Genomic DNA, 11,736 nt, shown 5'->3' on the forward strand with positions numbered 1-11,736 from the left:
CCGACCCCACGCGCGCGCGTCCGAAATCTGTCCCGGACCCGACCCGGGCAGTCGTCACCGTTGTGTCCGGATCATCCCCAAACATCTACAAAACGTCTCCGTTTTGTTAATTGGACTCCCTAGCTATTTTATTCGCGATCGTCCGATTGCGATCGTAGGGACGAGATAGCCCCTAACCTTACCTACTCGCTATATATATTAGTCTAACCTGAGACCAAATCCCTAGTTTCTAGGGATCCCCTAGCTGCCGCCGCCACTCCTCTCCCACATCGGGATCCCCTCCCGATCCAAAATCCTTCCTTGATTTTCCATTCAGGCCAACCACTCATCGCCCCAATTCCATCGATCCATCCCCTCCAACCAGAGATCCCCACGGCCCTCCTCGACCAGCAACAACCAGGAGCTCGAGCTCCTTCTCCGCAGCCCCGCAAGGCCCGAGCGCCTCGTCCCGTGCCTCGATCCAGGATGGATCAGGAGCAGCTCTCCCCTTCGCACGCTGCCGCTAGCGACCTCATCCACCACCACCTCGCAATTCCCCTGCCTCAGCCTCGCCTCCCGCATCCTCCCGCAGAGGCACTCCCCTCGGCTCCGAGCGCTACCACCCGCCGACGGCCTCGCCGGAGCCAGCCGGCGACCACGGCAACCCCGCTGGACCCAGGTCGCGTTGCCCCACTGTCCCTTGCTTTTCTCCCTTCTTATACTCTCTCTCTAACTCTCCTCTCTCCCTGTCATGGCAGTAGCAGCCAGGGACGCCGCTCCTCGTCCGCAGCACCCCAGCGCTGTGCACCCATGCCTTCCTCCCCACGCCCGGATCCGCCGCCGCGTCGTCCCGGAGTCCCGCGCCAAGTCCGCCCCCGGCACTCCTTGCCTTGTTCGTCAGGGAGACGACGAGCACTTGGCTCGTCAACGCTCCAGCCGCTGACCACGACCGCGTGCGCCTCGTCCATGTCTTCCAGGAAGACTACGACGACACGCGTGGGCTACGCCAGCGCCAAGGCCCAGCTCACCTAGCCCTCGGCTGCCTCCTCACCAACCGGGCCGAAGCCCATGGGAGAGCAGCCCCGTCCAGACCCCCCTGCTCCTGTTGGCCCAACCAGTTTTGGCCCATGTCATGTTTTTTTCTCGTTCTGCGAATTTGTCCATTTTTTTCCAGAGTACAGCAGTTTTGCAGTTTAGCCCCTCTAGTGCATGCATATCGTAACTCACAAACCGTGCATCATTTGTAAAAACCTTATATATGAAAAATACTTAGAATTTTGAGTAGATTAATAATATGCCACTTTCATGCATGTTAAAAATGTCTAAAAAGTTGTTTGTTTAATTTTGCATAAATGCCATGCTAAAATGCTTTATTTCATAACTAAATAACCGTACCTCGGTTTTAAATAATCTTTATATGTAAATGGGGTAGAATTTTGCGTAGTTTAACATGGTGGCATCACTTTTCATGTTTAACAACTATAAAATATGGTTTAGGGCAGAACAGTACCAAAACCTAAAACATGCACATGAGGAGTTTTTGGACTTGTTGTTTGTTGTTCCAGCCTCATTTAAATTTGCCTAGATAGGTAGTTTTATTATGCTTCACCCTCTTTCCATGTTAATCAACATTTTAATATTGTTGGGTACATAAACAAGATAAGTCACGTGGTGTTCCGTCAATATGCAACTCGTTGCATATTGAGCTCCACTTAATTTGTAGGATTGTTTGTGCATTTTTGCCATGCCATGCCTCATTAAACCGGACATGCATCATACGTGATTGTGCATCATGCCATGATTATGTGATGGTTGTTTACCATGTTGTGTGCTTCTTTCCGATGTTGCTTCTTCGGGTTGGTTCCATTAACGTCGCGTTTGTGAGGACCCGTTCGACGATGTTCGTTTGTCTTCTTCATGGACTCGTTCTTCTTCCTTGCGGGATTTCAGGCAAGATGACCATACCCTCAAAATCACTTCTATCTTTGCTTGCTACTTGCTCACTCTTTTGCTATGCCTATGCTGCGATACCTACCACTTGCTTATCATGCCTCCCATATTATTGAACCAAGCCTCTAACCCACCTTGTCCTAGCAAACCGTTGTTTGGCTATGTTACCGCTTTGCTTAGCCCCTTTTATAGCGTTGTTAGTTGCAGGTGAAGATTGAAGTTTGTTCCTTGTTGGAACATGGAGATGTTATTCCTTGTTGGAACATGTTTACTTGTTGGGATATCACAATATCTCTTATTTAATTAATGCATATATATACTTGGTAAAGGGTGGAAGGCTCGGCCTTATGCCTGGTGTTTTGTTCCACTCTTGCTGCCCTAGTTTCCGTCATATCGGTGTTATGTTCCCGGATTTTGCGTTCCTTACGCGGTTGGGTTATAATGGGAAACCCCTTGATAGTTCGCCTTGAATAAAACTCCTCCAGCAAGGCCCAACCTTGGTTTTACCATTTGCACTAACAACCTATAACCTCCCCTTGGGTTTTCGCGAGCCTGAGGGTCATCTTTATTTTAACCCCCCCCCCCCCCCCCGGGGCCAGTGCTCCTCTGAGTGTTGGTCTGAAACGGGCAGCCTGCGGGGCCACCTCGGGGCAACTCGAGGGTTGGTTTTACTCGTAGCTTGACCTATCCGGTGTGCCCTGAGAACGAGATATGTGCAGCTCCTATCGGGATTTGTCGGCGCATCGGGCGGCTTTGCTGGTCTTGTTTTACCTGTCGAAATGTCTTGTAACCGGGATTCCGAGTCTGATCGGGTCTTCCCGCTAGAAGGAATATCCTTCGTTGACCGTGAGAGCTTGTGATGGGCTAAGTTGAGACACCCCTGCAGGGATTGAACTTTTGAAAGCCGTGCCCGCGGTTATGGGCAGATGGGGATTTGTTAATGTCCGGTTGTAGAAAACCTGAAGTTGACCTTAATTAAAATACATCAACCGCGTGTGTAACCGTGATGGTCTCTTCTCGGCGGAGTCCAGGAAGTGAACACGGTGTTGGAGTAATGCTTGACGTAAGTAGTCCAGGATCACTTCTTGATCATAGTTTCTCGATCACGCTTTGCCTTCTCTTCTCGCTCTCATTTGCGTATGTTAGCCACCATATATGCTAGTCGCTTGCTGCAGCTCCACCTCATACCTTTACCTTACCCATAAGCTTAAATAGTATTGATCACGAGGGTGTGAGATTGCTGAGTCCCCGTGACTCACAGATACTTCCAAAACCAGCTTGCAGGTGCCGATGAGACCGTGCAGGTGACGCAACCAAGCTCAAGGAGGAGCTCGATGAAGATCTTGTCCTTTGTGTTGATCCGTTACCAGTTGATCAGTAGTGGAGCCCAGTTGGGGTCGATCGGGGATCTGTGTAGCATTTAGGGTAGTCTTCTTTTATGTTGGTTCCGTAGTCGGACCTTGTTTGTATCTGGTTGATGTACTGCTTTATTCATGTATTTGGGTGAAGTGGCGATTGTAAGCCAACTATGTATCTCTTTTCCCTTATGCATTACATGGGTTGTGTGAAGATTACCTCACTTGCGGCATTGCTTTCAATGCGGTTATGCCTCTTAGTCGTGCTTCGACACGTGGGAGATATAACTGCATCGAGGGTGTTACAATGTTACTTGACCATGATGAACCTACAAACTACGAGGAAGCGATGATGAGCCCAGATTCAACGAAATGGCTTGAGGCCATGAAATCTGAGATGGGATCCATGTATGAGAACAAAGTATGGACTTTGGTTGACTTGCTCGATGATCGGCAAGCCATAGAGAATAAATGGATCTTCAAGAAGAAGACAGACACTGACGTAATGTTACTTACTACAAAGCTCGACCTGTTGCGAATGGTTTCGACAAGTTCAAGGAGTTGACTATGATGAGACCTTCTCACACGTAGCGATGGTTAAGTCTTTCCGAATCATGTTAGCAATTGCCGCATTTTATGATTATGAAACTTGGCAAATGGATGTCAAAACTGCATTCCTTAATGGATATCTTAAAGAAGAGTTGTATATGATGCAGCCAGAAGGTTTTGTCGATCCTAAAGGTGCTAACAAAGTGTGCAAGCTCCAGCGATCCATTTATGGACTAGTGCAAGCCTCTCGGAGTTGAAATATATGCTTTGATAGTGTGATCAAAGCATATGGTTTTATACATACTTTTGGAGAAGCCTGTGTTTACAAGAAAGTGAGTGGGAGATCTGTAGCATTTCTAATATTATATGTGGATGACATATTGTTGATTGGAAATAATACAGAATTTCTGGATAGCATAAAAGGATACTTGAATAAGAATTTTTCAATGAAAGACCTCGGTGAAGCTACTTATATATTGGACATCAAGATCTATAGAGATAGATCAAGACGCTTGATTAATAGGACGTTCACAAAGCACATACCTTGATAAAGTTTTGAAGAAGTTCAAACTGGATCAGTCAAAGAAAGGGTTCTTGCCAATGTTACAAGGTGTGAAGTTGAGTCAGACTCAATGCTCGACCACTACAGAAGATAGAGAGAAAATGAAAGTCATTCCCTATGCCTCAGCCATAGGTTCTATCATGTATGCAATGCTGTGTACCAAACCTGATGTGTTCCTTGCTATAAGTTTAGCAGCGAGGTACCAAAGTAATCCAGGAGTGGATCACTAGAGAGCAGTCAATAACATCCTGAAATACCTGAAAAGGACTAAGGATATGTTTCTCATTTATGGAGGTGACAAAGATCTTGTCGTAAATGGTTACATCGATGCAAGTTTTGACACTGATCTGGATGACTCAATGTCGCAAACCGGATACATATTTATATTGAATGGTGGAGCTGTAAGTTGGTGCAGCTCCAAGCAGAGCGTCGTGGCGAGATCTACGTGTGAAGCGGAGTATATTGCTGCTTCGGAAGCAACAAATGAAGGAGTCTGGATGAAGGAGTTCATATCCGATCTAGGTGTAATACTTAGTGCATCGGGTCCAATGAAAAATCTTTTCTGACAATACTGGAGCAATTGCCTTGGCGAAGAAATCCAGATTTCACAAGACAACCAAACACATCAAGAGACGCTTCAACTCTGTCGGGGGGTGGACCCCGGGCAGGCAACGGAACCCAGATCCTCTTCAAAAAATAACGGGGTTGGCACCGCCCCTCAATACTGGCACACGCTTGGCCGGGTCGCTCGACCCGGCCAAGCCCCGCAAGCCGGCCAGACTAGCCGACCCAGCAAGACACGCCGACTCGGCCCCAACAACTAGCGCAAGACAGCCGAACCCGGCATGGTCAAAGCCTCCTCGACAAGCCAGCACCACCCGTGGCGTGCTACGCAATCCAGCCGCGGGTCAACTCCCGTCCCATCCAGGCCGTATGATGGGGAGGAGACTTCAATCAACGATGATCGAGGCAACAGTGCCCCGCCCATGCCTCTGGTTAGCAGGAACGTGGCAACAGTGCCCCTCACCTACCCGCTGACCAGGGCCAGCGTGGCTACAGTGCCCCCGCCTTCACCACTGACGACAGCAAGCGGCAACCTGACGAAGAGCACTGTACGCGACTCGACTCGGCCACGCCCTAACGAACGACAAGATGGTGCACAGTCGTCCTAGGCATACGGGGCCCGCACCTAGGGGAACCCGGCAAACCACAAGCCCTCAGCGGGACCCAGCCCAGGTCCCTGGACACCGACAATACGGACCCACCGACTTGTAACATTACCATTGTACCCCCGGGGGGTTGGACTATAAAACCCCCGGGAGCCCACGATCATGGGGGGCGAGCAAGAGGGCAAGCAGAAAACACCTACGAGAGAAAAGCAAGTAAGCATAGGACTAGCCACAAAACAGCAACACCAGAGAGAAGGAGCAGCCCAAGCCTTGGCCAGCTTCCTTCCTCCTCCATACAGCTCCAGGAGCAACTTTGTACTATCGATCATCCAACCACACTCAGCAGGACTAGGGGTATTATCTCTCCGGAGATCCCCGAACCTGGGTATGTCCGGCGTCCCGCGCCCGCTCATGCCAACCTCGCCTCTGGAGTCCACCAGCGCCCTCGAGCCTCCTCCTCTCTTTAGCCATCCCTTGGCATCTGCTGTGCGCCCACCACGACAGTTGGCGCCCACCGTGGGGCGGCTCGAGGAGCTGGCCGGGAGCATGCTTCAGACGGGGCCCTTCTCCTACACCGACGAGTCCGTCGCGCTGGCGGACAACGTCGTCGGTGCGCTTGCCGCCTCCTTCTCCGCGCTGCGCATTTCCGATGCGTTCGCGGCCGACGAGTACCCCAGTGAGGTGCTCAGCTACTCCGACTCTCCCCTCTCCCTCTGCGGCGGCGTTTCCGCCAGGGCGTCCATGTGGAGGTCTTCGTCACCTGCAACGGTGCCTCCTCCTCGTCGAGCAAGACGAGGAAGGCTACCGAAGCTAGGGCCGCAGCGGAACGGATCGAGTCATCCGATCCGTTGCGCGCCGCGATGCAGAGCCTCCACATCCCCATCGGCACCGACGTCGACGCCACCAACTTCGCTGAGGCCCGAACCCAGCTCGAGGAAAGGCGCCAGCAGATGCTGGACCTATCCGAGATGCTCGCCGCCACTCAGCGTCGCCTGGACGCCGCTCAGCTGGAGCGCGATGCCGCCTACGGATTCACGCCCGCCGCGGCCGGGCCAAGCCGGGTCGCCGATGTGCGTGCCCGGGGAGGAACGATCGGTCGGGCCCTCGGCGTCGTCCCAACCGTCTACGAGACCCCAGCAAAGAACATGTGCGCTGCCCAGGCAGCCACAGCCGGCCTGGACCAGCTCGCGGGTGAGGAGCTGAAAGAGCGCATCGGGCGGATGCGTGAACTCCTCCACGCCGCCAACACCCTGCAGGACCGCCTCAACCAGCTCGCCAAGCCGGCGGGATCCGGCTCCGCTCGCCTTGGTGGGTCTGGTGAACTTCTGCACACCGCTTCCTCGCCACCCAGCGAGGCGCACTCCGGCCGAGCCCGGACTCGGCGCGACCCGGCCGCTACAGCCACCGGTGGATTGGGCGACGAGCCCGTCCTAGAGATCCAGCACGGACCCGGCTAGCATGGCCGCCGTCCGCCTACAACCGACCTGGCCCCCCGTGGCCTGGCCGCAAGTCAACTTGGCCCGCGCGCCATCGACGACGTCGACGGTCGCCACCGCCTCGATCGGCTCGCTCGCTCCCTGGAGGTGGAGGAGAGCGGCGCTATCGGGCCGGCATGCTTCGGCCCGCGCATCCGGGAGGAGCCCTTCCCCAAAGGATTCATGCTCCCCCGCGACACCCCCAAGTACAACGGGACGGTGAAGCCAGAAGACTGGCTCACCGATTACACCACGGCCATTGGCATCACCGGTGCCAATCGTCGTCTCGCCGTGCACTACACACCGCTAATGCTCCAAGGGTCGGCCCGCACGTGGTTGAACAACCTGCCAATGGGCAGCATCAACACGTGGGTGGACTTCGAGGAAGCCTTCGTCCGCAACTTCACGGGGACCTACAAGCGACCCGGCCGCCCTAGCCAGCTTGCCATGTGCGTGCAAGGGCCTGCGGAGACCGGTCGCGAATACCTCGCACGCTGGACCGAGCTCCGGAACAGCTGCGAGGGCGTCCATGAAGTCTAGGTGATCCAGTACTTCGTCAGCGGGTGCCGAGACGGCACCCTCCTCAAGCACAAGCTCTTACGCTCCGAGCCGGCCAACATGGCCGCGCTCATGGTGACGGCAGACAAGTACGCCAACGCCAACTCCGCCATGAAGATCCAGGTGGCGCTGGATGAAGCCAGCAAGACGAAGCCGGTTCCCCCTTCGAAGCCGGCCCGCGAAAGCAGCCGGTAGCAGCATCAGCAAAACAACAAGCGCAAGGCCGACCAGCCGGCGCCGCCTCACGACAACCGGCTCATCGCAGCCACCGAGCCCGCGGAGGACCCGGCGGCGAAGCGCCGGCAAACCGGCAAGACGGCATGGCAACCCGCCATGAGCTTTGAGCAGATGCTTGACGCCCCCTGCAAGCACCACAGCGGCGCAAGACCCTCCACGCACACGCTTCGGCAGTGCGCCATCACCAAGCGCATCATGAGGGGCGACGTCCCGCCCCCTCCGGCTCCGGCTCCAGGTGCGGGACAGCCGCCTCCAGTTGGCGGCGCGATGCGCGACGACGCCTACCCAGACCAAAACGCGGCCTATGTCGTCTTTGCCAGCCTCGGCGATGACAAGCACAGCGAGCGCCACCTTTGGCAGGAGGTGAACACCGTCGTCCCGGCCAAGCCGGAGTTCATGCATTGGTCGGATCGCCCGATCACCTGGACCCGGGAGGATCACCCAGCAATCATGTCGAGTCCGGGTGGTTATGCCCTCGTCCTCAACCCCACCATCGTCGCGCGACACACATGCAAGTTCTCCCGAGTCCTCATCGACGCCGGGAGCAGCATCAACATCCTCTACCGCGACACGATGACCAAGCTCGGCCTCGAGGCCGAGGACCTGAAGCCGACCTGAACGATCTTCCACGGCATCGTGCCCGACCCTCCTGCTACCCCAGTGGCCGGGTCCGGCTGGATGTCCTGTTCGGTGACAACAGCCACTTCCGGCGCGAACCGATCTGGTTCGAGGTGGTGGACCTATCCAGCACGTATCATGCACTGCTGGGCCGGCCTGCGCTCGCCAAGTTCATGGCGGTTCCCCACTACATGTACCTGAAGATGAAGATGTCGGGTCCCAAGGGCCTCATCACCATCACCGGTGATTACCGCAAGTCCCTGGAGTGCGCCCGAGACGACGCCAAGTTTGCCGAGTCGCTGGTCGTTGCCGAGGAGCGGCGCCAGCTCGACCGGATCATCGCCCTGGCAGGCGAGGCCTCCGCCGCGTCGATCCCAACCCTGGACCCGGCTAACGAGGCCGCCTTCAAGCCCTCCAAGGAGACCAAGAAAGTGAAGCTCAACCCAGAAGACCCCAGCTGCAGCAAGTACGTTGTCATAGGCACCCGCCTCGACAGCAAATAGGAAGGCGAGCTCGTCGACTTCCTCCGTGAGAATCGGGATATCTTTGCATGGACCCCCAAGGACATGCCGGGCATCCCGAGGAAGTACGCCGAGCAAAAACTTCACGTCCGCAAGGACGCCAAGCCTGTTCGTCAACCCCTACGACGATTTTCCGAAGAGAAGAGAAGAACCATTGGTGAAGAGGTCGCCAAGCTTTTGGCGGCCGGTTTCATAATGGAAGTGTTTCATCCCGAGTGGCCAGCCAATCCAGTCCTCGTCCTGAAGAAGAACAAGACCTGGTGCATGTGTATCGACTACACCAGCCTCAACAAGGCCTGCCCCAAGGATCCGTTCGCCCTCCCACGGATCGACCAAGTCATCGACTAGACCGCTGGGTGTGAGCTCCTGTCCTTCCTGGACGCTTACTCCGGCTACCACCAGATCAAGCTGGACCCGGCCGACGCCCTGAAGACATCCTTCATCACGCCCTTTGGGGCGTATTGCTACATCACCATGTCGTTCGGCTTGAAGAACGCCGGTGCCACCTTCCAGCGCTGCATGCAGAAATGCCTGCTGCCGCAACTCGACCGCAATATCCACGTATACGTGGAAGACATCATGGTGAAGACCAGGCAGCACCTCACGCTCCTCGACGATTTGAAGGAAACCTTCGCCAACCTCCGCGAATACAAGGTCAAGCTTAACCCGGAAAAATGCGTCTTCGGCGTCCCGACCGGAAAGCTACTCCGCTTCCTCATCTCGGAACGCGGCATTGAGGCGAACCCGGAGAAGATCAAGGCCATCGAGCGCATGCGCAAGCCGGCTCGGCTGCGCGATGTCCAGAAGTTCACCGGATGCTTGGCCTCGGTCAGCCGGTTTCTAAGCCGGCTGGGCGAGATGGCGTTACCCCTGTACCAGCTGATGAAGAAGACGAGCCCGTTCGAATGGAACGGCAAGGCAGACGAGGCCTTCCAAGACCTCAAGCGCATGCTCTCCACCGCACCAGTCCTGGCCGCGCCGACCGACAAGGAGCCGTTGTTACTCTACGTAGCTGCGACCTCACGGGCGGTCAGCACGGTGCTGGTGGTCGAGCGACCAGAGAAGGGCAAGATCCAAGCCGTCCATCGCCCAGTCTACTACCTGAGCGAGGTGCTCTCCATCTCCAAGCAGAACTACCCGCACTACCAGAAGATGTGTTACGGCATGTACTTCACTGCCAAGAAGCTGAAGCAGTATTTCCAAGAGCATGTTGTCACCGTGGTCAGCACAGCGCCTATCGGAGAAATCATCGGGTGCCGGGATGCCTCTGGCCGGGTTGCCAAGTGGGCGATCCAGCTAGCCGGCCACACCATCCTCTACGAGCCCCGCACCGCGATCAAGTCTCAAGCCCTGGCCGACTTCCTCATCGACTGGACCGAGACCCAGTACTTGCCGCCGCCTCCCGACTCGATGCATTGGCGCATGCACTTCGATGGGTCCAAGATGCGACTCGGCTTGGGGGCCGGCATCGTACTGGCGTCCCCGAAGGGCGACCGACTCCGCTACGCGCCCCAGATCCACTTCGCCGCCTCCAACAACATCACCGAGTACGAAGCCCTTGTGCATTGCCTCCGGCTTGCCAAGGAACTCGGCATCCGACGCATCCTGTGCTATGGTGACTCGGACCTGGTGGTGCAACAATGCTCCGGCAAATGGGACGCTCGCGACTCCAACATGGCAAGCTACCACTTCCTCATCCAGAAGTTGTCCGGATCCTTCGAGGGCTGCGAGTTCCTCCACGTCCTGCGTGTGGAGAACGAAGCAGCCGACACGCTCGCCAAGATCGCCTCGTCACATCAAGCCATCCCGTCTGGTGTCTCCCTCGAGCACCTGCGCAAGCCGTCCGTCAAGCCATCGCGGGACTCCGAGTCCATCCACGTTCCAGACGACTCGACCGCACCTCAACCCGGCCCAGGGACTGCTGAACCCGGCCCAGGGGCTGCTCAGCTCGACCTGGCCACCATCGTCCCGGACCCGGCCATCGCCATCCTCGACCCGGGGGCTGCTCAACCCCGCTCTGGGGCTACCGACTTGGAACCCACCCTGGTGGCCATCTTCACCGTGGTTACGGCCCCATCTTGGGCCCTCCCAATATCAGAATTTTTGGAGAAGGGGGTTCTCCCCATGGACGAGACCGAGGCTCGGCAAGTGCAGCGCCAGGCGTCCGCCTACAGCATCATCAACAACGAGCTCGTCAAGCGCAGCTCCACCGGTGTGTTCTAGCGCTGCGTCGAGCAGGAATGTGGCATCGACATCCTCCTCGACATACATCAGGGCGAGTGCAGGCACCATGCCGCATCATGATCCCTGGTGGACAAGGTGTTCTGCCATGGTTTCTACAGGCCCACGGCCCTCCAAGATGCCGAGTCGCTCGTCCTCAATTGTGAGGGATGCCAACGCTTCAGCAAACGCAGCCACCAGCCGGCGTCAGCACTCCTCACCATACCGATCGCCTGGCCCTTCGCAGTCTGGGGACTCGACATGGTGGGACCCTTCAAAACCGCTCGAGGCGGCATGACGCACTTGGTGGTGGTAGTGGACAAATTCACCAAGTGGATCGAGGCAAGACCAATCAAGAAACTATACGGACCAACAGTCGTCCGGTTCATCAAGGACATAGCGGTGTGCTACGGCATGCCGAACAGCAACATCACCGACAACGGCACCAACTTCGCCAAGGGCGCGCTCGAGCAATACTGCTCCGTCTCCGGCATCCGACTCGACCTGGCCTCCGTTGCACATCCGCAGTCCAACGGGCAGGTC

The 11,736-nt window shown here is 56.1% G+C and overlaps 1 protein-coding gene across 1 annotated transcript; it reads left to right on the forward strand.

Annotated features, from left to right (window-relative positions):
• The first annotated feature begins 8,625 nt into the window (after positions 1-8,625).
• LOC147991198 (uncharacterized) lies at positions 8,626-8,955 on the forward strand. The gene has a single exon (XM_087538566.1). It carries the CDS (start codon positions 8,626-8,628, stop codon positions 8,953-8,955), a length of 330 nt encoding a protein of 109 aa, XP_087394692.1.
• The last annotated feature ends 2,781 nt before the right edge of the window (positions 8,956-11,736 follow it).

Source organism: Triticum urartu, chromosome 1A (assembly GCF_056163025.1).
Source record: "Triticum urartu cultivar PI428250 chromosome 1A, HENAU_Tu73, whole genome shotgun sequence".
NCBI classification, from domain to species: Eukaryota; Viridiplantae; Streptophyta; class Magnoliopsida; order Poales; family Poaceae; genus Triticum; species Triticum urartu.

Coding starts and splice junctions, on each gene's coding strand:
- LOC147991198 (XM_087538566.1), top strand. CDS start 8,626: ATGGCGGTTCCCCACTACATGTACCTGAAGATGAAGATGTCGGGTCCC.